This window comes from Podarcis bocagei, assembly GCF_964188305.1.
Source record: "Podarcis bocagei genome assembly, chromosome: 13".
NCBI classification, from domain to species: domain Eukaryota; kingdom Metazoa; phylum Chordata; class Lepidosauria; order Squamata; family Lacertidae; genus Podarcis; species Podarcis bocagei.
The window spans coordinates 30,841,966-30,867,523 of record NC_138138.1 but is presented as its reverse complement, the minus strand read 5'-3'; the positions used below and the strand labels follow the sequence as shown (position 1 = coordinate 30,867,523).

The 25,558-nt window shown below is 39.4% G+C and overlaps 2 protein-coding genes across 2 annotated transcripts in view; both read right to left on the bottom strand.

The window, feature by feature from the left end:
• Positions 1–1,727: 1,727 nt before the first annotated feature.
• Positions 1,728–19,864, bottom strand: LOC308571685 (vomeronasal type-2 receptor 26-like; the record flags this gene model as incomplete). Its single annotated transcript, XM_081167328.1, has 11 exons — positions 1,728–2,629; positions 3,875–4,001; positions 6,017–6,244; positions 6,609–7,466; positions 8,204–8,495; positions 8,732–8,878; positions 10,684–10,808; positions 16,669–16,896; positions 17,269–18,063; positions 18,816–19,125; positions 19,647–19,864. 11 exons carry the CDS (start codon positions 19,862–19,864, stop codon positions 1,728–1,730), a joined length of 4,230 nt encoding a protein of 1,409 aa, XP_081023454.1.
• A 2,023-nt stretch (positions 19,865–21,887) lies between these two features.
• Positions 21,888–25,558, bottom strand: part of LOC308571684 (vomeronasal type-2 receptor 26-like) — a gene marked incomplete at both ends in the record, with an annotated part of 363,060 nt that continues 359,389 nt past the window's right edge. Inside the window, 3 exons of the mRNA XM_081167327.1 lie at positions 21,888–22,789; positions 23,805–23,931; positions 25,251–25,478. Coding sequence (XP_081023453.1) covers positions 21,888–22,789; positions 23,805–23,931; positions 25,251–25,478 — 1,257 coding nt within the window. The remainder of the gene's footprint in view (positions 22,790–23,804; positions 23,932–25,250; positions 25,479–25,558) is intronic.

Genomic DNA, 25,558 nt, shown 5'->3' with positions numbered 1-25,558 from the left:
GGTTATGGTAAGCTTTGTTTTCATGTGTGAGGGATAGGTGGCTGTTGTTCACTTGCTGCACCACTGGGAGATGGTGCAACCCCAGACCTGTGAGTTTCCTTCTAGCCAGGCCTAACCCTCTCCTTAAGTGCTCTTACAGTTACAGTCATACCTCATGTCATGGACACTTCAGGTTACGTCTTTTCAGGTTGTGTCCCATGGTGACGCGCAAGTACCGGAAAGGGTTACTTCTGGGTTTCGCCACTCGCGCATGCGCAGAAGCGCTAATTGCACTTCTCGCATGCGCACAAGTGCCAAATTGCACCGCACACCTGCACAGATACGGCGCTTCAGGTTGCGCTCTTTTCAGGTTGCGAATGGGCTTCCAGAACAGATCCCGTTTGCAACCAGAGGTACCAATGTACTTGACTGCAGCCTTCATCTCCTCAGCATAATTTCCATTACTCATCCGCTCGGTGCCCCCACCTTTATCCCTCTTTTTGTTTTGTCAATATCTACTTCAGATCCTCTCATGCCTTCTCCTGGCTGGTCTCTTCCCCTCTTGCCTGCACAGCATTCCTCAATCCTGAGTATCATTGTATCTCCCAGCTCTTCTTTAAATCTCCCAACTAAAAAAGGTCTTGGTTTTCATAATCCACCACACCACTTCTAGGTTGCCAGGCTTGGTATTTTTGTGTGGTCCTCTTTTCTATCAACTCCCTGAGCCCTCCATGGCTACTCTTCCCCTTCACATGGCAGGGAGGAGAGGGAAGGAACCAAGGTGAACCATTCCAATTGATATAGAGTCCTGCTCTGGCTCATTATTTCTACATCCTTTATAGTCTTTAGAATCTCTTTCCTCTCCCAATTACTTCAAATAATTCTCCCTAGAAAATCCTCAGAACACTACTGAAAAAAGCCTTTCCATGCCCTCTGGCAGTCCCTAAAGGAAAAACAGGGTTGTGCTATTCTGGGCACCCTAAAGGGGACTTTACTATGCAAATTATATAAACCTTCACTGAGGATGATATCGCTGAATGTTAGAAACTGAATTTAACACACACACACATCCTGTATAGGGTCAGGATTTCCCAGAGCTCTTTAGCAGTCTTTTTTTTTTTTTTTAAATGCCTTTTGGAGGATTGTCTTCCCAAAAAAGGCAAGGGAAATCTTTCCAGAAATATGAAGTTGATTATACTACACTAAGAAAATGTAGAAGAAAGAAAACACATGACTCAGGAATCTTTGGAAGCTACTATATTTAGCTTCTCCCAGTTTCTTCAGTATAAATCCCTATTTTAAATATATTGATTGCTATGGTATATTTCAATCATTGGTGTTCATATGAAATTGATTTACCTTGTATTTTAATTACATGTGGCTATAATTTATAATAGGCTTTGCACTGGTAAACCATTTAAAAGTTTTTTTGAGCCACAAGCAATTTAAATGCTTGGGACCCACAGAATTAGGAATCCTATGAGTTGATAATTGTGTCTAATTCGAGGTAGAATTACAGTGAACAGTTAAATAGGAAATTCTCCATTCAAATGCAGGAGATGTCAGCAAACTAAAGTGAGAACCAAATTGAAATGAAATATTTCTGGCCAAACAATGTATACAATAATTTAAGGAAAGACGTTTGCTTAAGCAAGAACCCATAACTAAATTCTTATGACATCCCTCCCACCAGAATTTCCATTGAACTACATACACAAGCAGAAAGAAACATATGCACTCATGTTCTTTTACTTTTTTCTGCTGATTAGTTGTTCCCTGGTGTTCAGCTCAGGTCTGAATAAAATAATGTAGCATTTTGGGGAAAAGCTGCAACCCAGTAATCCAGCACCAGACGACAAGATGGAAAAGATCTCCACAGCTACCATATATTTTCCTTTGGTGCTCAGATAGGTGGGAACAAAGGACAACCAAACACTACAAAACACCAGCAAGCTGAAAGTGATAAATTTGGCCTCATTGAAACTATCAGGTAACTTCCTGGCAAGGAAAGCCAAGATGAAGCTGACAATGGCCAGCAAACCCATATAGACTAAGACACCATAAAACATAGCCACTGAACCCTCATTACATTCAAGTATGATTTCCCCATGCAGCGAGTGCATATCCGTATCTGGAAATGGAGGGGATGTACTTAACCAAAGAGTACCAAGGGAAGCCTGAATAAAGGAGCAGAAAAGGACAATAGAATTTGTCAGCCTTTTCCCTATCCATTTCCTCATCCTGGATCCTGGTTTGGTTGCCATGAATGCCAGAAGCACAGTAATGGTTTTTGCCAAAACACTGGAAAGGGCCACAGAAAAGATGATGCTAAAAGTGATTTGTCGGAGAAGGCAGGTCACCTTTCCAGGCTGTCCAATGAAGAGAAAGGAGCAGAGGAAACAAAGCAGGAGGGAGATGAGGAGGATGTAGGTCAGAGTCCGATTGTTGGCTTTGACAATGGGAGTATTATTGTGCTTCATAAAAGTCCCAAGCACGAATAATGTGATCAGAGAGAAGATAATGGTCAAGATAACTAAGACGAGTCCTAAATCTTCTTTATAAGAGAGGTAGCTTGGGACCTTGGGAATGCATTGGGTTTGGTCATGGTTGGGATACTCATCTTCTGGACATTTCACACAGGCATCCATATCTAAAATAAAGGAAGAGCTGTTAAAAAGATTCTGACATTGATCAATATATAGCTAAAACATTGTTCTGAAGGCACCCCTGTTTAGGTTTGATGTTTTATTGTGTTTTTAATATTCTGTTTGGAGCCATCCAGAATGGCTGAGCAGACGATCAGTTGATTGACGGGCTTATCATCATCATCATCATCTTAACTTTTTCAGGGTCACCATCCTCAGAGAAAAAAATCACATAAATACATAAACAGAAAAGTTTGTATTCAATTTATTTAATTGCTTCAGAAATTTATTTTTTCCCACATGGACAGAATCTAAAAACCATCTTCACAACGTTACATGTTGTTTCATGCTATAGTTAAACATTAAGTTGTTCTACTATGCTGTCAATTTATAGTGGGTACCTTGGGTTACATACACTTCAGGTTACGTACGCTTCAGGTTACAGACTCCGCTAACCCAGAAATAGTACCTCGGGTTAAGAACTATGTTTCAAGATGAGAACAGAAATCGTGCTCCAGCGGCGCGGCAGCTGTGGGAGGCCCCATTAGTTAAAGTGGTGCTTCAGGTTAAGAACAGTTTCAGGTTAAGAATGGACCTCCAGAACGAATTAAGTACTTAACCCAAGGCATCACTGTATTCTGTTCTTTGTTTGAAGTATTAATCCTATAAGTGGTATCCTATAAGCGGTATTATCAAAGTGGAGAAAATAAACGTCAAGGCTGGGATTCCACAAGTGAAGGCTTTTCTATGCTGCCGTGGAACAAATGTTCCACAATAAGTTCTCACATTCAGTATTGTATATTGAAAGCAGAAATGTCCTATATTATGTATTTATTTAAATAGTTAATAACCTGTTCTTTATTGAAATAAGATTATAAAAATCAATTAAATTAAACAATATTAAAAGCAGAGTATATTGATGAAATGCCAGATGGTCCACTGGGAAAAGGTTCCTTTGGCTACCCTATTGGGACTGGAAAAATCAAGGAAAGACTTTCAGTGACCGTGGAACCTGGCAAGGGATCTTCACACCAACCCTGTGAGGTTGCGTGGACTGAGAGATAGTGATGGACACAAATTCACTCAGTCCCACACTCTTTGAAACTCTTAAAAATTAATTATTAGGTTTTTGGTGTGTTTTTTGTTTACAATTTTGCATTGCAAACTACCTCCATATGCATTCAAGGGGTACACTTTATGCTGTGTTATGGAAATGTGAATCAGATGATTGTGTCAGTTATTCCTCCCACCTTTATACTTAGAGATCATCCCTTCTGGACATGAAGCACAATCATAGCAGCAAAATTTCTCTCCTTCCTTCTTTTTCCTGCTGTATCCAGGATAGCAGTAGTCATTGCACACAGAAAGGGGAAGCACCTTATAGAGAATCATTATAGAGAGATTAGTAATGAGAGCTAAAGAGAGCACAAACAAAAGCAGGTTGGAATAATAATAATAATAATAATTTCTTACTTATACCCCACCTATCTGACTGGATTTCCCCCCGCCACTCTGGTCGGCTCTCAACAAAATATTTAAAATACAATAAAATATCAGAGTTTAAAAACTTCCCTAAACAGGACTGCTTTCAGATGTCTTCTAAAAGTTTATTTCCTTGACATTTGATGGGAGGGTGTTCCACAGGGCGGGCACCACTACCAAGAAGGCCCTCTGCCTGGTTCCCTGTAACTTTGCTTCTCACAGTGAGGGAACCACCAGAAGCCCTTTGGCGCTGGACATCACTTTCCAGGCTGAACAATGGGGGTGGAGATGCTCCTTCAGGTATACTGAGGCCGAGACCGTTTAGGACTTTAAAGGTCAGCACCAACTCTTTGAATTGTGCTTGGAAATGTACTGGGAGCCAGTGTAGGTCTTTCATGACCAGTGTTATGTGGTCCAGGTGGCCACTCCCAGTCACTAGTCTAGCTGCCGCATTCTGGATTAATTGAAGTTTCCAGGTCACCTTCAAAGGTAGCCCCCCGTAGAGCGGGTTGCAGTAGTCCAAGCGGACGATAATTAGAGCATGCACCAATCTGGCTAGACAGTCCACAGGCAGGTAGGGTCTCAGCCTGCATACCAGATGGAGCTGGTAGACAGCTGCCCTGGACACAGAATTGACCTGCACCTCCATGGATAGCTGTGAGTCCAAAATGACTCCCAGGCTCTGCAACTGCTCCTTCAGGGTCACATTCACCCCATTCAGGACCAGGGAATCCTCCCCCTGTCCCCTAAAAACAGTTCTTCTGTCTTGTTAGGATTCAGTCTCAGTCTGTTAGCCACCATCCATCCTCCAACGACCTCCAGACACTCACAGAGGACATTCACTGCCTTCACTGGTTCCGGTTTAAAAGAGAGGTAGAGCTGGGTATCATCCGCATACTGATGGACACCCAGCCCAAACCCCTTGATGATCTCTCCCAGCAGCTTCATATAGATGTTAAAAAGCATGGGGGAGAGGACGGAACCCTAAGGCACCCCACAAGTGAGAGCCCAGGATTCTGAACACTCATCCCCCAACACCACATTCTGGACACAGCCCAGGAGGAAGGAGCAGAACCACTGTATAACAGTGCCCACAGCTCCCAGCCCCTCTAGATGGTCCAGAAGGATGTTATGGTTGATGGTATCGAAAGCTGCTGAGAGAGCCATCAAAACTAGGAAACAGCTTTCACCTTTGTCCCTAGTCCACCGAATCATTGACCAGCATAACCAAGACAGTTTCAGCCCAATGATGAGGCCTGAATCATGATTGGAAGGGATCCAAATGGTCTGCATCCTCCAGGCATGCCTGGAGTTGTTCAAAAACCACCTGCTCAATCACCTTGAAACAGATTTGAAACAGAAAGAAAGAAAGAAAGAAGAGCTCCCAAGTTAGAGCAGGAAGGGTTCACTTCTGTCTGTTTTCTCTAGTTAAGATTTAAGCTTTGTATGGTTTTCTCTCTCTCTTCCTATTTCTTGCTTTTGTTTTATTTTCTAGAGTGTGTCTTGAACTCATCACTGCCTCTGCAAAGAGATGTATGTTTGGTAGTGTACGTAGTGTACCTAGAAGCCTATACTTTTTAAATAGGTGGATAAATATCCCTTATATATGGAAATATCTATTAAAATGTAAAGGGTCCATTAAAGATAATAACTAGCTCCCTATCCCAAACCAATTCTTAAAATAAGTAATTTATTTATTTATTGGAGGAGAGGAAAAATAAAGCATATAATAGGAATCCAACAAACTTAGAACTGGAATATAATGTACCGGTAGTTTTCAAAAAGCTTCAGGAAATATTAAAAGATCCTGTGGGATTTTAGGAATGTTAAAGTTGGAATGTAGTTAGATTTCTTCAAAGCATTTGAAAATTTTGAGTCAAAATATCAAATGTCACAGTGCTGTTTCTCACCTGATTAAATACTTTATGCCACACAATTTTATCATCATTTAAGCTTAACTCTTTTCCTAAAGGTGCCTGGGGGTCCAGTCTTCCAACTTTGACCCTAAACAATGATCCATTTGGGGAAATAATCCAGTTTGTTACATCAAAACCTGTAACTAACTCTCCATTATAATCAAAACACACTGAATCCCCAACACTATTGTTGAACATCATGGTTCTTAGAAAATGATGGACCTAGATGGAACGAAAGTATCAGCAAAGAGAGGACTGTTTCAAAACACTTCAACAATGTATGTGGTGACTTCATCCATGGGACAATCTTGTTTTGCTCTTGAATTGGAAACTTTATATGATTATTTGATATTTCAAATGATCATTACTTTCCATAAGCTCTAAGGTGGTGGGTGATTTTGAATTGAAATAACAATATTTTATCATGGGACCACTAATATTTATCAAAATGGATTTCCAAAAGGGGAAAAAACACTGAAAGGAAATGAAAACCACCACAGAAAGAGGAATTGTATCATGCAGACTTAGATTTCCCTATGTTTCTTGATGAAAACATAGACTTTTTAAAATGTTCAGTTGGAATTACCTGCCATGGTTGCACATTCTGCAAAAACAGTTCCCGTTGTTCTCCCAACTTCCTACCTTTGGAACTGGATTTGTAAACAGCTTGCAAAGCATGAGCCACAGCATAGACAGCATTGTAGACATTGTAGCTGTGGCCAGTCATTTCCATTTCAAACAAGGTCCCAGGAAGACTCTCTAGCTTCTCTTCTCCAGAGCAGTATTTCCTTTCCTGATGCTGCCCATTAGACATTTCTAATGAACAACTGAAGGCCTGTTCCCAAAAGTCCTGGATAAAACCATCTCCTTGGGACCATGAAGGTCTTAGCATCTGAAGGAAATTTTGGAATCCCAATGGCTGATTTGAGTGAACCGTGATGGATATGGAACCATGGAAGGCTTGTAGATCCCAAATCTTTTGAATAGAGTGTGATGCAAAATCCCAGTGGGATGTAATAATCCACACTTTACCTAGAGGGGGCAAGTCCACCAAGGGTGCTAGAAACAACATCATTATTAGAACTTGAAAGGATGAAGGTTCCCCATATGCATAGAATACATTGGCTTTTTTTTCAAACACAATGAGATAGGCATCCAAGTGTTTTAAAAACCAGTCTAGCATCTCATCCATATAACTCCATTTTGGTATGTTTACTATAAAGTCATAACAGATGCCGTTCTGGGATAGCATTGACACTATTGTCTGTAAAAACCTATTCCCTTTGTCATCATCCACGGCAAAAAGCCCAACCCAGGTCCATCTGAAATGCTGAAGTAACTGCACAATTCCCTTGTGCTGCTGGGCTTCATTGGGGACCATCTGGTACAAGAATGGGAATAGAATTTCTGCACTTTGTAAGGGTAAAAATGATCCATAAGTGAGCTGTAATGAAACCCATGAATATTTCTCACACAGATTACAAGAGAATAGTAAATCATTACTTTGGAATTGGTCCTGTAGGTCATCTAGTACAATATCCTTTTGAAAATATGAATCACAGTTTCTGCAACAAATAGCTGTTTCGTTTGTTTTATAATTGAAGAACGTTTGGTCCGAATTTTGAACCCTAAACAAGTAGTACGTTTGCAGCAATAGAAGCTTTGTCCTCTTCAATGTGGCAACTGCTTAAGTCTTTGAAGTGTGTTGTAATGTTGCACCTTGGACTCATTTTCAAGAGACTGAACATACCAATTTCTTTTAACCTTTCCTTATATGATATGTTTTCCATACCCCAATGTCTCTATGAAGACCACGTCCCATACTGACCCTGTTCAAGCTGCCTGTCTATACCCTGCCACGGTATTTGTACCGTGATGATGCCTAAGCCTGCTAGAGGTGGAAATAGTTGTGTGTTCTCTGGGTGTAAAAACTGCTTGCTCTTGTGTTTCTGGAATATAATGGAATGTTCAAAGGTAAGAGTCACATCTCTTGATCCCTGCAATCTTTTGCCTTTGTTCCTGCACCCCTGACATTAACCCCTAGAAGTTTCCATAAAGTGAGAAAGTGTTCCTGCCCACCCCCTGCCCATAATCCAAAAGACTGCAGACACATTTTCCTTTAATCATGATGGTGTACCACTATTGTAAAAATAAATCCATACCCCTATGCACACAGTTTACCTGTGGTGTCTTGTGGATTGCTGAAATGATGGCCACGTTGGCAGAGATTTCAGAGATGCATCCTCCAACAAAAGCTACCAAATTGTTCTGATTCTGACACTTGAAGTTAGGATAAAATCTTTGCTGTTTAGAAAGCAGACTTAGAGTGGCCTTATACGTCATCCTAGCAGTGTAGTAGCTATTAAGAATGTGGATTCCCAGAGAAATGTTTGGTAAGATGTTGGGGTTTTCATTTATCTCTTTTACAGCAAAGGCTAAGGCCAGGATGTGCTGGTAGTTCTTGGGCACTGAACTGTAATGTAAGTTACAGCTATTTCATAAATCAACAGTGACAGAAGCAATAAAAGCACATTTGAATTATTCATTTGTCATCTGTATCTGTTCAAGACTACAGTGAAGAAAACATACCTCAAAGTATAATGGGGGTGGGGGAATATCTCAAGTGAAGAACTAAATGCTCAAAATGTTTTGGGGTCATGCTTTTTATTAATAAACTGAGGAAAAGGGGGAAAGAACATGGTGTCTTACATAGGCTCTCCAATCATATTCTGTGTAGGCTGTTCCAGGAAAGAAAGTACATTATACAAGAAGAAAACTTGAGAAACAATCCCACCAATCACAAGGTCCCCTGCCTGGTAGAATTCATGAGGAATAGGAAGAGGATCATCACGTATGCTGCAATTAATGAAATGTGACTTGCATACAGTATGACACAACAGTATAAGCAGCAACACCATCACTGTCATGATCCTGTTGGCAAAATGACCACACCAAATCTCAGTTCCCATGGCACCCTCTATATGTTGCATTGCATTTGCTACAGCGTCAGTCAAATCGTAGATAATCCTCTGGTTGCACTGATTTACAACTTGGCTCGTTATGGAATTTGGGTGCCAATACCCTTGTGTTCTAGTTCAGGGCTTCTCAAATTGTTGTTTGTGGACCACCAGTGGTCTGTTTGCTTAGTTCAGGCTGTCCACAGCATGTCTGTAAAGAGCAATTCGAATTCTATAGAATTCATGCTGTAATGCAATAAAATACAGGATTCAAAATAAAAGAAACAATAGCATACCATTTAAAATTACACAGCCTGCAAAGTGGTCAGCAAAGAACCTCAACAATTTTTATGTTCTCCATGGCAGGACCACTGTCCTATTTAATATTGTTTATATGTTCTCTGTGTGAGCTGGATAAATTAGTGGAATGTGACTCCCACTGATATCAGTGGGTCTCATATAGTCTAGATCCAAGTCTTTATCTTCTCACTTTATTTTGTATGGGGGTTTTTTGTTTTTGTTTTTTTTTAGAAAAAAAGAATAAATCAGCTTGTGGAAATATATCCACTTATATCCATATAAGTGAGAGATTTTTTAACAGAAGAGTGACAGAGCCCTGCCTCTACCTAGATCTAATTCTGAAGAATACAAGTGTTTTATAGCTTTTCTTCAGACACTTGCTATCATGTACTGAATGTCAATTGCATAAACCAGTAATTTTGACAGGTATGATTATCATTCCCCAGTGTGTTATTGACGTGATGTTCTATCATGCATAACAAAACTGATAGAATATTTCCTCCCCATTCTTCTTTTTTGCATCATACATCATATTATTATTATTATTATTATTATTATTATTATTATTATTATTTTGCTAGAGGGATAATAAGTAGGGATAATAAGTAGCTAGTCTTGTACAGCTGGTAGATCCATATCTGAGCAGTACTAGGTTCAGCTTCATACATGGGCCATTTATATTTGGGATAACTGGAAAGCCATGTCTGGGGAAAGGGAGAGTCACAACTTGTTGTCTTGATGGACATAGTTCTCTCAACAGATCATTCCCAAATATTGTTTGCTCCATTTAATTTTACTGATAGTTAATTTAATTAGTAAGATTCTTTATTAATGCAGTACTTAAAATGTTCATAATTTTAGCATAATGCCGGTTGATGGTATCTGTTTCCTGGCCGAAGTGGCTGGGTGTAGGTTGCGTAATATGAATTTCAGGGCCCTGCAAAAATATGTTTCATGTCTTTTGACTCAGGCTAGTGATGAGCAGAGGCTCTGCTACATTTTAAGCCAAACTCGTTTATCATCTTTGCTGCCTATGACCCTTTGTTCTGCTCCCTGCGGGCAGGGAAGGTCCACAGAAGTTATATTACAGGAATTTAATTTTGAGGTTGCCAATGCATAGATCACAGTATCTAGGCTACTGGAATAGTTATATCCAGTTTGCCTGATGAAGAAGGTTTAAGGTGCTCCTTGCTGCTTACATCACTTGGGCTTTCCATTACAGAGATGGATCCACAACACCCACAGACTTTGTACTTGTTCCTTCAGAAGGAGTACAACCCCCTCAGAACAGGTAAATCTCCTAATCTCTAAACTTGGGAACTGACCAACCACTGTGCCTCTGCCCTACCAGGATTTAACTTCTGATATTTGGCCTTCAGTCAGCCCACCACTGCAGCCAGATACCTTTTTGGGGTCTGACTGGCATCTGCTGACTCTGATGTAACAGTGGAATAGTGCTGAGTTCCAGCAACACACTGATGACGCCTTTCCACATATGCCTTCTCCCTCTCAACCTTACTTAGCACCCCCTAATTGGTGGAAGCTTACAAAACTGGCACTGGATATTTGTAAAGTATTCGTGTAACCACCCACCCCCACCCAGAATTTTAGACTACAGTTCTGTGCTCTAGCATATAGCCAACATACGAATGACAACAGCGTTTGTTGCTGTTCCCTTGCCTCACCACTGGGAGAAGGTGAAAACCCAGACCTGTTGAGTTCTCTCCTCACAGATCAACTTGTTTATCCTTCAAGGCAGGCCTAACTCTCTCTTTTTGTGCTCTTACAGTTACTTCACTGCAACCCTCTTCTCCTCTCTCATTTGCATAACTTCTTTTACCTACCCTCTCTTTTGCCCCCACCTTTCTCCCTCTTTTTGTTTGGTCAATATCCAAGTCAGATCCTCTTATGCCTTCTCCTGGCTGGTCTATTCCTCCTGTCTCTGGACAGCATTCCTCAACCTTGAGTGTCATTTTATCTCCCAGCTGCATTTTTATCTCCCAACTAAAAAAAATTTGGTTCTCATCATCGACCACTGCAACTCCAAATTGCCAGGCTTGGTGTTTGTGTGTTCCTCCTCTCTAGCAAATCCTTGAATCCACAATGGCTATTGTCCCCCTTCACATATCAGGGAGGAGAGGGAAGAAACCAACAAGAACCATTCCAGTTGATATAGAGTCCTGCTCTGGTACATTATTTTTACATACCTTGCAATCTTTGGGGTCTTTCCTCTCTGAATTACTTCAAACAACTCTCCTCAGAACTCTACTCAAAGAAAGCCCCTCCACCTCATATGGCAGTCCCTAAAAGACAAATGGGACTGTGCTCTAGAAACCCCCAAAGTGAATTTTGAGTAGTGCTTATATTATAGGAACGGTCATTGAATTATTATCTGAATTGAAGTAAGTGAGGGTTATTTTACTGATAGATAAAATCTCCATTTCATGATTTTTATTATTTTAAAATTCACTTTTGGTTGTGCATTTCCCAGAGCTCTTCCCAGAGCTTTTAAATTAGTTTTGTACTTTTAAATCATCCACGAAAAAGCAGCACCTTATAATTTCAGGGGGGGGGGGGAGAGAGACAATACGCGAATATAAACCGCTCTCTTGAAATTCCACAGGCACTCACACCCTTAAATGGCAAATGTAGAATAAAATACTATGGGTACTACAGAGGCCCCACAAGGTACTACAGAGGACCCGCAAGTGGGTTAATCACTTTTGTCCTACAGGACAAAAGGGGTTGTGCTCTGGGCACTCTAAAGGGGACTTCAATACTCAAATTATATAAGGGGTCAGTGAATTATAATGTGAATGGAAGTGATTCAGGGTGATTTTGCTGGAAGTTGAAAGCTTCATTTAACTTTTTTAGTTTTATTTATTTAAAAACCAATATGGGATGGGGGCTTCCCGGAGCTCTTTAACACCTTTTTATTGTTATGCTTTTTGGAGGATGGCCCTTTCCAGTAGATATGAAGTTGCTAACGCTATGCTAAGAATATGTGTAAGAAGGAAAACACAGGAATCTCTGAAAGTTGCTATATTTTGCTTCTCCCAGTTCCTCCAGTATAAAATGTTGGTATAACTATTTTGATTAATATGCTCTTTTAAAAAATATGTTTACTGTACAGTTTAATGATTGGTGTTCAGATGACATTGATTTACTGTGCATTGTAATTACGTGTGGTTATATCGTATCATGGGGACGCGGGTGGCGCTGTGGGTAAAACCTCAGTGCCTAGGACTTGGTCGGCAGTTCGAATCCCCGCGGTGGGGTGCGCTCCCACTGCTCGGAACCAGCGCCTGCCAACCTAGCAGTTTGAAAGCACCCCCGGGTGCAAGTAGATAAATAGGGACCGCTTACCTGCGGGAAGGTAAACGGCATTTCCGTGTGCGGCTCTGGCTTGCCAGAGTAGCTTCGTCACGCTGGCTACGTGACCCGGAAGTGTCTGCGGACAGCGCTGGCTCCCGGCCTCTAGAGTGAGATGAGTGCACAACCCTATAGTCTGTCAAGACTGGCCCGTACGGGCAGGGGTACCTTTACCTTTACCTTTATATCGTATCATTGGTTTTGTACTTAAGTCATTTGGGTGAATAATGCCAGCACTGATCATGTGTATGTGGATACACATACAAACACATTTTTATAGATATTTGTTCTAAACCATTTAAATGCTTGGGACCCGCACAAGGAGGACTCATCAGAGTTGATAACTGTGCCCTCATTCAAGTTAGGATTCCACTGACCAGTTAAACAGGAATTGTTTTAACCGAACAAAGTGAAAACCAAGTTGAAATGGAATGCATATAAGAATTTAAGGACAGATGTTTGCTCAAGCAAGTAGACATCACCAATTTCTTATAAAATCCCTCCCACCAGCATTTCAAATGAACTACATACACAAGCAGGAAAAAAACCAAAATATGCACTCATGTTCTTTTACTTTTTTCTGCTGATTAGTTGTTCCCTGGTGTTCAACTCAGGTCTGAATATAATATAATATTGAGGGGCAGTATTTCACTATGAGTAGAAAAATGAGAGTACCCCTAAACATTTCACACAGGCAGAGCAAGAGAGAGAGAGAGAGATTTGTTCCTAGTAATTTAAATGTTTGGGACCAGCACAAAAATGAATCATATGAGTTTGAAAATTACATACACATTCCATCTAGGATTCAAATGCAAGGGATGCTAGCAAACTTAAGTGAGAAGCAAATATAAATGCAATGTTTCTGGCCAAACAATGCATACAAGAATTTAAGGAAAGACGTTTGCTTAAGCAAGAACCCATAACTGAATTCTTATGACATCCCTCCCACCAGAATTTCCAATGAACTACATACACAAACAAACAAAAACAGATGCATTCATGTTCTTTTACTTTTTTCTGCTGATTAGTATTTCCCTGGTGTTAAGCTCAGGTCTGAATATAATAATGTAGCATTTTGGTGAAAAGATGCAAGCCAGTAATCCAGCACCAGAAGACAAGATGGAAAAGATCTCCACAGCTACCATGTATTTTCCTTTGGTGCTCAGATAGGTGGGAACAAAGGACAACCAAACACTACAAAACACCAGCAAGCTGAAAGTGATAAATTTGGCCTCATTGAAACTGTCAGGTAGCTTCCTGGCCAGGAAAGCCAAGATGAAGCTGACAATGGCCAGCAAACCCATATAGACTAAGACACCATAAAACATGGCAACTGAACCCTCATTACATTCAAGTATGATTTCCCCATGCAGGGAGTGCATATCGGTATCTGGGAATGGAGGGGATGTACTTAACCAAAGAGTACCTATGCAAGCCTGAATAAAGGAGCAGAAAAGGACAATAGAATTTGCCAGCCTTTTCCCTATCCATTTCCTCATCCTGGATCCTGGTTTGGTTGCCATGAATGCCAGAAGCACAGTAATGGTTTTTGCCAAAACACTGGAAAGGGCCACAGAAAAGATGATGCTAAAAGTGATTTGTCGGAGAAGGCAGGTCACCTTTCCAGGCTGTCCAATGAAGAGAAAGGAGCAGAGGAAACAAAGCAGGAGGGAGATGAGGAGGATGTAGGTCAGAGTCTGATTGTTGGCTTTGACTATGGGAGTATTATTGTGCTTCATAAAAGTCCCAAGGATGAATGTTGTGACCAGAGAGAAAGAAATAGTCAAGATAACTAAGATAAGCCCTAAATCTTCTTCATAAGAGAGGTAGCTTGGGACCTTGGGAATGCATTGGGTTTGGCCACTGTTGGGATACTCATCTTCTGGACATTTCACACAGGTATCCATATCTAAAATAAAAGAAGATCTCTTTAAATATTTCTGACATTGATCAATATATAGCTAAAGCATTGGTTCTTAACCTTTTCAGGGTTATAGACCTCCTTAAGGATCATAGAAGCTGTATTGCAGGTTATCAAATTGGAGAAAACATATTGGTGAAATTATCCTCAAAATGTAGGTGATATTATCATCAGTTTGTGTAAAATAAACTCCAAGACTAAGTTTCCATGAGTGCAGGCTTTTCAGTGTTTCTGAGGAACAAATGTTCCACAATGAGTGCTCACATCTGATATTGGATATGCAGAAAGATGATAAAAATCTATTAAATGAAACTATATTAAAAGCACAGTATCTTTTTGAAATGCCAGAAGGTGCACTAGGAAAAGGTTATTTTGGATATCGGAAATGGAAAGTTCTTGGAATGACGGTCAGTGACTATGGAACTACCTGGAAAGGCATTGTGGCGTTTGCCCTCCTAGGTGTGTGACATCATACTGGGTTCATAAGGAAAGAGTTAACTAATTGTAAAATGACTAACCAATGGGAACCCAAGTTTGGAGTTAAGAGTTACAGTTAGAGTTGTTGAGAAGACAGTCTGGAGTTAGAAGAGACAGAGAGGATAAGTCTGTGGGTTGGGCTAGTCTGATGTGAGAGAGTGAGAGATTTTGTTAAGAGGCGTCAGTCAATCAGTTGAGATAATCAGTCAGAAGGTATTAGAAAGGTATAGGCCGGTAAAGAAACTAGAGTTAAGATACTGACAGGAATATTATCTGAGAAATCATAAACTTGTTAATGTTTATAAAATAAACTTGTTTTTTTGGTTCACATTTTAACAACTGTCTGGACTCAGTGTTTTACCCGAGAGTAAGGGGTTGGTGGCAGCAGGAAAGTGAGCACAGTGGTGGCACAGGGATCAATAGACCGTTAAACGTCTGGGGACCCTTTGTGATCGCCACAGGCATCCTTACACCAACCCTTTGAGGTTGCTTAGACTGAGAGATAGTGATGAACACAAATTTACTCAGTCCCACACTCTTTGAAACTCTTAAAAATTAATAGTTATGTTTTTAATTTTTGTTTAAAATTTTGCATTGCAAGATACCTCCATATGCATTCAAGAGGTTACACTTAATGGTGTAACTCCCACCTTTATACTTAGATATCATCCCTTCTGGACATGGAGTACAATCATAGCAGCAAAATTTCTCTCCTTCCTTCTTTTTCCTACTGTACCCAGGATAGCAGTAGTCATTGCACACAGAAAGCGGAAGCACCTGTATGGAAACACTAAAGAGAGATTAGTAATGAGAGCATAAGAGATCACACACAAAAGCAGGTTTGGAGAAGAAAGGACAACTCCCAACTTAGAGCAGGGAGGGTTCACCTCTCTGGTGTTGTCTAGTTAAGATTTACGTGTGGAGAGGACTTTGTATGTTTCATTTTCCGTTCCAGTTTTTTGTTTTTGTTTTCATTGGCTAGATTGTGTCCTTGAACTTTTATATTGCCACCTCACTGCAACTACAGAGAGATGTATGTTTGGTAGTGTACATAGAACCTATAGTTTTGAAATAGGTGGATATACCTCCCTAAAATATGGAAATATCTATTAAAATGAAAAGGGTCCATTAAAGTTAATACAGTGATACCTCGGGATACATACGCTTCAGGTTACATACGCTTCAGGTTACACACTCCGCTAACCCAGAAATAGTGCTTCAGGTTAAGAACTTTGCTTCACGATAAGAACAGAAATAGGGCTCCGACGGCATAGCAGCAGCAGGAGGCCCCGTTAGCTAAAGTGGTGTTTCAGGTTAAGAACAGTTTCAGGTAAAAACGGATGAATTAAGTACTTAACCTGAGGTACCACTGTATGTAGCCCCTTAACCCGAAATCTATTCATGAAATAAACAATTTATTTATTAGGGGAGATGTAAAAAGAGCATATAATAGGAATTCATGAAAATTTGAACTAGAATATAATAATTTTTTCACAAAGGTTAATGAAATAATAAAACATCCTGTGGGATTTCACAAAAATTAAAGTTGGAATGTAGTTAGATGCCTTCAAATCCTTTGAATTTTTTTAGTGAAAACATGCCACGGAACTGTGTCTCACCTGATTAAAAACTTTATGCCACACAATTTGATCATTATTTATGCTTAACTCTTTTCCTAAAGGTGCACGAGGGTCAAATTTTCCAACTTTGATCCTAAACAACGAACCATTCGGAGAAATAATCCAGTTTGTTACATCAAAACCTGTAACTAATTCTCCATTATAATCAAAACACACTAAAGCCCCAGCACTATTGTTGAACAACATGGTCCTTAGAAAATGATGGACCTAGATAGAAAGAAAGTATCAACAAAGCAACGACTGTTTCAAAATACTTCAACAATGTATGCGGCCACTTCATCTATTGGGAACTCATGTCTTATTATTGAACTGTAAACCTTAAATGATTATTTGATATTTATAACGATCATTACTTTCCATATGCACCAAGTTGGTGGGTGACTATGAACTGAAATAACAATATTTTATCATGGGATCACTACTACTTATCATAATGGATTTCCAAACGGGGGAAAAACCTGAAAGGAAATGAAAATCACCACAGGCACACAAATTGTATCATGCACACTTAGAATTCATTGTGCTTCCTGAAGAAAACATAGTTTTTTTAAAAAAAAAAATATGTTTGGTTGTAATTACCTGCCATGATTGCACATTCTGAAAAAACTGTTCCTGTCGTTCTCCCAGCTTCCTATCTTTGGAATTGGATTTGTAAATGGCTTGCAAAGCAGGAGCCACAGCATAGACAGCATTGTAGACATTGTAGCTGTGGCCAGTCATTTCCATTTCAAACAAGGTACCAGGAAGACTCTCCACCTTCTCTCCTCCAGAGCAGTATTTCCTTTCCTGATGCTGCCCATTTGACATTTGTAATGAACAGTTGAATGCCTGTTCCCAAAAGTCCTGGATAAAACCATCTCCTTGGGCCCATGAAGGTCTTAGCATCTCAAGGAAATTTTGGAATCCCAATGGCTGATCTGAGTGAAGTGTGAAGGATATGGAACCATGGAAGGTTTGTAAATCCCAAATCTTTTGAATAGAGTGTGATGCCAAATCCCAGTGGGATGTAATAATCCACACTTTACCCAGAGGGGGCAAGTTCACCAAGGGTATTACAAAAACTAGTGTTCTTAGAACTTGAAAGGATGGAGGTTCTCCATATACAAAGAATACATTGGCTTTTGTTTCAAACATAATGAGATAGGTATCCATGTTCTTTAAAAACCATTCTAGCATCTCATCCATATAACTCCATTTTGGTATGCTTACTATGAAGTCATAACAGATGCCATTCTGGGTAAGCATTGGCACTATTGTCTGTAAAAACCTGTTACCTTTGTCATCATCCACTGCAAAAAGCCCAACCCAGGTCCATCTGAAATGCTGAAGTAACTGCACAATTCCCTTGTGCTGCTGGGCTTCATTGGGGACCATCTGGTACAAGAATGGGAATAGCATTCTTGTACTTTGTACAGGTAAAAATGATCCATAAGTGAGCTGTAATAAAATCCATGAATATTTCTCTGGTGGATTACAAGAGAATAGTAAATCAATATGTTTCAGTTGGTCCTGTAAGCAATCTAGTTCAATATCCTTTTGAAAGCCAGAATCACAGTTTCTGCAACAAATGGCTGTTTGATTTGTCCTATCATTGAAGTAATTTTACTTCAGTTGTTGAATCTTAAACAAGTACCACATTTGGGGCAGCACAAAATGAATCTTTGACCTCTTCTGTGTGGCAACTGTTTAAGTCTTTGAAGTGTTTTGCAATGTTTCACCTTGAACTCATTTTCAAGAGACACATTTCTTTCACCCTGTCCTATATGATATGCTTTCCATATTCTGGCCATATTTACTGGCCTCCTATTAACCCATTTTGAAATTAATGCATTCTTATTTAAGTGTGCCAATTGGGACGGGAAACAGTATTCAACATGTAGCCTTACTAGTGCAAAAGGAAGCATAATTGAAATTTTTGGAGATTTGAAAACAATGGGTTGTATCCAGTTAAATGTACATCCAGTTATTTGTGTTGAATAATTTGACTGAGTGCATTTTAAGAATATTAGTATTGAATCCAGCTCCTTGGTTCTTTCAATTCAGCCTAAACCTTAATTTATCTGTTTACAGGCACATCACAAAGCTCACATATATCTAATTTTCATACCCCTATGCACATAGATTACCTGTGGAGTCTTGTAAATTGCTGAAATGGTGGCCACATTGGCAGAGATTCCAGAGAGGCATCCTCCAACAATAGCTATCAGTTTTTTCTGATTTTGACAATTGAAGTTAGGAGAAAATCTTTGCTGTTTTGAAAGCAGGCTTAGAGTGGCCTTATAGGTCATCCTATCAGAGTAGTAGCTATTGAGAATGTGGAATCCCAGAGAAATGTTTGGTAAGATGTTGGGGTTCTCATTTATCTCTTTTACAGCAAAGGCTAAGGCCAGGATGTGCTGGTAGTTCTTGGGCACTGAACTGTAATGTAGGTTACAGCTATTTAATAAAACAACAGTGACAAAAGCAATAAAAACACATTTGTATTCTTCATTTGTCATCTGTTTGTGTTCAAGTCTGCAGTGAAACTGCTACCCTTAGAAGAAAACAAACTCAAACTCAAAGTAAAAGTAAAATGAAAATGAAATATCATGTGTGGGGTAAAGATGGAGGTGAAGGATGAGGGAGCAAAAAGTCTCGAAAAATAAGAATTAGTCTGGCCAAAAAATGCATAACAGCATATTTCTCTATGAGGTAACTCTGCAGAGGAAAAGAGAAATGCCCTAGATCCATTCATTTCACTGTCACTTGGGAGGGAAAGCTTATTAATGCCTTGTGCTTAGCAATGTTATCAGGAAGGTAAAATATTTATAAACAACTCCCAGCATTGACAAAATATCATTTTTTAAAACACCCACCATAAATAAATGCAATATTCCTCAAATATGTGTTCCTTGTAATTAGGGTCTGAACATATTACAAAACAGTGAGGGGAGAGGAGGAGGGAGATGGTGTCTTACATAGGTTCATGCGTCACAATATGTGTAGGCTGCTCCAAGAGAGAAAGTAAATCATAGAGATAGAAGACTTGAGAAACAATCCCACCAATCACAAAGTCCCCTGGCTGGAAAAATTCATGAGGAATAGAGAGCAGATCATCATGAATGCTGCAATTAATAAAATGTGACTTGCATACAGCATGACACAGCAGTATAAGCAGCAACACCATCAACGTCATGATCCTGTTGGCAAAACCACCCATTCACCCATTCAAATGTTGGTTTTGAAAGTCTCCATGGCTACAGCCACAATTGAAGGGTGGATAATACTCTGGCTGCATAGATTTACAACTTTGTCTGTTATGGATGTGGATGCCAGTACCAATTTTTTCTAGTTCAGGGTTTCTAAAATTGCTGTTTGTGAACTACCAGTGGTGTGCATGCTTCGTTCAGGCTGACCACAGCATGTCTGTAACAAATAATTATTATCTGAATTCTATAGAATTCAAGCTGGAATACAATAAAATAGAGATTTCAAAATAAAAGAAGTCCTAGTTATATTGTTTCTCTGTTTTTTCGCTTTGAGGTGGGTCAAGAGTAAGTTAGTGGAATGTGACTCCCGCTGATATTGGTGGGTCTCATGCAATCTAGATCCTAGTCTCCTCCCTTTACTTTGATGGTGGTGGGTTTTTTTTTGTTTTTTAAGAAAAAAATATCTGCTTGTGGAAATATATCCTAACATATAAGTGAGAGATTTTTTAACAGAAGAGTGACAGAGCCCTGCCTCTAGCTAGATCTAATTCTGAAGAATACAAGTGTTTTATAGCTTTTCTTCAGACACTTGCTAACATGTGCTGAATGTCAATTGCATAAACCAGCAATTTTGACAGGTGTGATTATCATTCCCCAGTGTGTTGTTGACTTTTGAAGTTCTATCATGCATAACAAAACTGTTAGAAGATTCTGTCCCTTCTTTTTCTCTGACTCATACACAGATTATTTTTCCCCTTTGACGGAAAATAAGTAGCTAGTCTTGTATAGCTGGTAGATCCAGATCTGACCAGTACCAAGGTCAGCTTCATCCATGGGTCATTCATATTTGAGATAACTGGAAAGCCTGGTTTGGGGAAAGTGAGAGTCACAATTTGTTGTGCTGATAGATACAGTTCTCTTAACAGATCATTTCTAACTATTTTTTGACCCATTTCCTTTTACTGGTATTTAATTTAATTAATAAGATTCTTTATTAATACAGTACTTAAAATGTTCGTGATGTTAACTTAAAGCAGGGGGGCGAGTTGTGTGTTCCTCTATCAATGCCTTGCACCTATCATGGCTGCTCTACCCCTTCACATGGCAGGGAGGAGAAGGAAGGTGAATCATTCCAACTGAAATAACATCCGGCCCCTACATCCTTTGTAGTCTTTGGGGTTTCTTTCCTCTCTGAATTACCTCTCCTGAGAAAAATCCCCAGAACTCTACTTAAATAAAGTTCTTCCACCTCATATGGCAATATGTAAAGGGCAAATGTGATTGTGCTCTGGATACGCCAAAGAAGATTTTGAGTACAGCTCATATTATAGGAATTGTCACTGAATTTTGATGTCAATTGAAGCGATTAATGGTTATTTTATTGAAAGATAAACAATCCATTTCATGATTCTTATTATTTGTAAATTCACTATGGGTTGTGGGCTTCCCAGAGCTCTTCCCGGAGCTTTTTAGTTGATTTTGTACTTTTAAATCACGTAAAAGTCATTTCAGCCACTGATCATATGTATGTGAACACACACACACAGACACAGTAGTTTCCTCTGGGGGGACGCAGGGGGACGCATCTCCCTAAACATTTTGTGAATCTAAGCTTGGCCTCATTGAGGGGCAGTATTTCACTATGAGTAGAAAAATGAGAGTACCCCTAAACATTTCACACAGGAAGAGAGAGAGAGAGAGAGAGAGAGAGAGAGAGAGATATTTGTTCCTAGTAATTTAAATGTTTGGGACCAGCACAAAAATGAATCATACGAGTTTGAAAATTACGTACACATTCCATCTAGGATTCAAATGCAAGGGATGCTAGCAAACTTAAGTGAGAAGCAAATATAAATGCAATGTTTCTGGCCAAACAATGCATACAAGAATTTAAGGAAAGACGTTTGCTTAAGCAAGAACCCATAACTGAATTCTTATGACATCCCTCCCACCAGAATTTCCAATGAACTACATACACAAACAAACAAAAACAGATGCATTCATGTTCTTTTACTTTTTTCTGCTGATTAGTATTTCCCTGGTGTTAAGCTCAGGTCTGAATATAATAATGTAGCATTTTGGTGAAAAGATGCAAGCCAGTAATCCAGCACCAGAAGACAAGATGGAAAAGATCTCCACAGCTACCATGTATTTTCCTTTGGTGCTCAGATAGGTGGGAACAAAGGACAACCAAACACTACAAAACACCAGCAGGCTGAAAGTGATAAATTTGGCCTCATTGAAGCTGTCAGGTAGCTTCCTGGCCAGGAAAGCCAAGATGAAGCTGACAATGGCCAGCAAACCCATATAGACTAAGACACCATAAAACATGGCAACTGAACCCTCATTACATTCAAGTATGATTTCCCCATGCAGGGAGTGCATATCGGTATCTGGGAATGGAGGGGATGTACTTAACCAAAGAGTACCTATGCAAGCCTGAATAAAGGAGCAGAAAAGGACAATAGAATTTGCCAGCCTTTTCCCTATCCATTTCCTCATCCGGGATCCTGGTTTGGTTGCCATGAATGCCAGAAGCACAGTAATGGTTTTTGCCAAAACACTGGAAAGGGCCACAGAAAAGATGATGCTAAAAGTGATTTGTCGGAGAAGGCAGGTCACCTTTCCAGGCTGTCCAATGAAGAGAAAGGAGCAGAGGAAACAAAGCAGGAGGGAGATGAGGAGGATGTAGGTCAGAGTCTGATTGTTGGCTTTGACTATGGGAGTATTATTGTGCTTCATAAAAGTCCCAAGGATGAATGTTGTGACCAGAGAGAAAGAAATAGTCAAGATAACTAAGATAAGCCCTAAATCTTCTTCATAAGAGAGGTAGCTTGGGACCTTGGGAATGCATTGGGTTTGGTCATGGTTGGGATACTCATCTTCTGGACATTTCACACAGGCAGCCATATCTGAAATAAAAGAGGAGAAGTTTAAATATTTCAGATACTGACGAATGTACAGCTAAAGCATTGGTTCTTAACTTTTTGGGGGCGCGTCACAGAACTTTTATATAATCTCCTCATAAAAATATCCACATAAAGACATAAACAGCGAATTTTGCATTCAATTTATATAATTGCTTTCAAAATTCCCTTTTTTCACATAGACAGAATCTAAAAACCGCGTACGATGTTTCACGTTATTTCATGCAGCTGTAAAACATTGGGTTGCTCTGTTATGCTGACAATTTATTTTGCCCGTTGTTTGAAATATTATTCCTAAATTAATGATGACAGAAACTGTATTGCAAGATTATCAAAGGGGAGAAACAATGATGGTGAATGTATCCTGAAATGTTGGTGATATTATCACCATGTTGTATAATACAAACTTGACGGCTGGGATTCAACCAGTGCAGGCTTTTGAGTGTTCTTGAGGAATGAATGTTTCACAATGAGTTCTCACATCTGATACTGGAAATGCAGAAAGTAGAAATGTCCTTTATTATTTATTTATTTTTAAAAAATTCCCTGTTCTTCATTGTTAATCTAATTTCAAAGTAAAAAAACATGTTGTGATAAGATTCTATTTTTTTAAAAAATGTAACTAAATGTAACTTAAAACAAAATATATTCTTGAAATGCTAGACGGTCAAGAAGGAAAAGGGTCTTCTGGATACCATATTGAAACTTCACATATCAAGATTGGAAAGATATAGGAAAGTCTTTTTCATTAACTGTGGAACTACCTGACAAGGGGTCTTCATATCCACCCTGTCAGGTTGCTTTGACTGACAGATAGTGATGGACACAAATTCAGCCAGTCCCATACTCTTTAAAACTCTTAAAATATAATAGTTAGGGATTTTTATTTTTTGTTTACAATTTTTCATTGCAAACTACCGTCATATGCATTCAAAGGGTTACACTTTATGTTTTGTCATGGAAATGCAAATAAGATAGTTGTGTCCGTTATTCCTCCCACCTTTATACTTGGAGACCATTCCTTCTGGACATGGAGCACAATCATAGCAGCAAAATTTCTCTCCCTCCTTCTTTTTCTTGCTGTAGCCAGGATAGCAGCAGTCATTGCACACAGAAATGGGTAGCACCTGTACAGAATCAATAAAGAAAGGGTAATAGATCACTGAAAAAAGGAGGTTGGGAGAAGAAACGGAAGCTCCGGGTTAGAGCTGGGAGAGTTCACTTTTCTCTGTCTTGTCAAGTTAAGATTTACTTGTGGAAGAGGACTTTTTGTCCTTCTTTCTCACACATACTTTTGCTTTTATTTAGGTTAGGGTTTTTATTGTATTGTTTTATATCCCTCAGCTGCCATGGGATAACCAGGCAATCCTGTTTTGTCACACACCAGCACAGTGGCCATTTTAGGCATTGAGGTCTCACCCTAAAAAAAAGTGCTATTTCAGGGCCATGATCTCACACGGATCATGTGACTCACATGGGACCATGGCCCTGGAAGATGGCACCCTAGTTTTAAAGTGTGTTGAGGGGTATGTTGTATTAATAAAAGGGAAAATAAAAAAAATTCCTTCCAGTAGCACCTTAAAGACCAACTAAGTTAGTTCTTGGTATGAGCTTTCGTATGCATGCACACGAAAGCTCATACCAAGAACTAACTTAGTTGGTCTTTAAGGTGCAACTGGAAGGAATTTTTTTATTTTGACTATGGCAGACCAACACGGCTACCTATCTGTAATAAAAGGGAGAAAAGGAGATTGTTTCAGTTGCTGAGGAACTGAGAGGTTGGGCATTAGATTTTGTTCTACTCACATAAATGTACATTTTGCATTGGAATGAAGAACCTCTAGCTCACTAGCAGGCAACCCTCCCCAGGTCACATTGCCCAAGTGCTTTCCCCTGACTAGAATGTGTTCTTAAACTCTCCTAATGTCTCAGCATGGCCTTTTCAGAGAGATGTTTATTTGGTAGTGTATGTAGAAACTTATAATTTTTAAATAGGTGGATATAGTTCTCTTAACATCCTAAATAAGGAAATATCTATCCAAATGAAAAGAGTCCCTTAAAGATAATACCTAGCCCCCTTTCCTGAAATCAGTTCATGAAATAAGTTATTTATTTATTGGGGGACAGGTAAAATAAAAAAATACAGTGGTACCTTGGGTGACATATGCTTCAGGTTACATACGCTTCAGGTTACAGACTCCGCTAACCCAGTTTCAGGTTAAGAACGGACCTCTGGAACGAATTAAGTACGTAACCAGGGGTACCACTGTAATAGGAATTCGACCTAGTTAGAACAGGAATATAATAATGTTTTTGAAAAGATTCATGGAATAATAAAACATCCTATGGGATTTTATGAAAACTAAATTTGAAAGGGAGTTAGATGACTTCAATCCCTTTGAAAAAATTGAGTCAAAACATCAAATGCCACAGAGCTGTGTCTCACCTGATTAAAAACATTATGCCACACAATTTGATCATCATTTATGCTTAATTCTTTTCCTAAAGGTGCCTGAGAATCCAGTCTTCCAACTTTGACCCTAAACAATGAGCCATTCGGGGAAATAATCCAGTTTGTTACATCAAAACCTGTAACTAACTCTCCATTATCATCAAAACACACTGAATCCCCAGCACTATTGTTGAACAAAATGGACCTTAGAAAATGATGGACCTAGATAGAAAGAAAGTGAAGACTGTTTCAAAATTCTTCAACAATGTATGTGGTGACTTCATCCATTGGGCGATCATGTT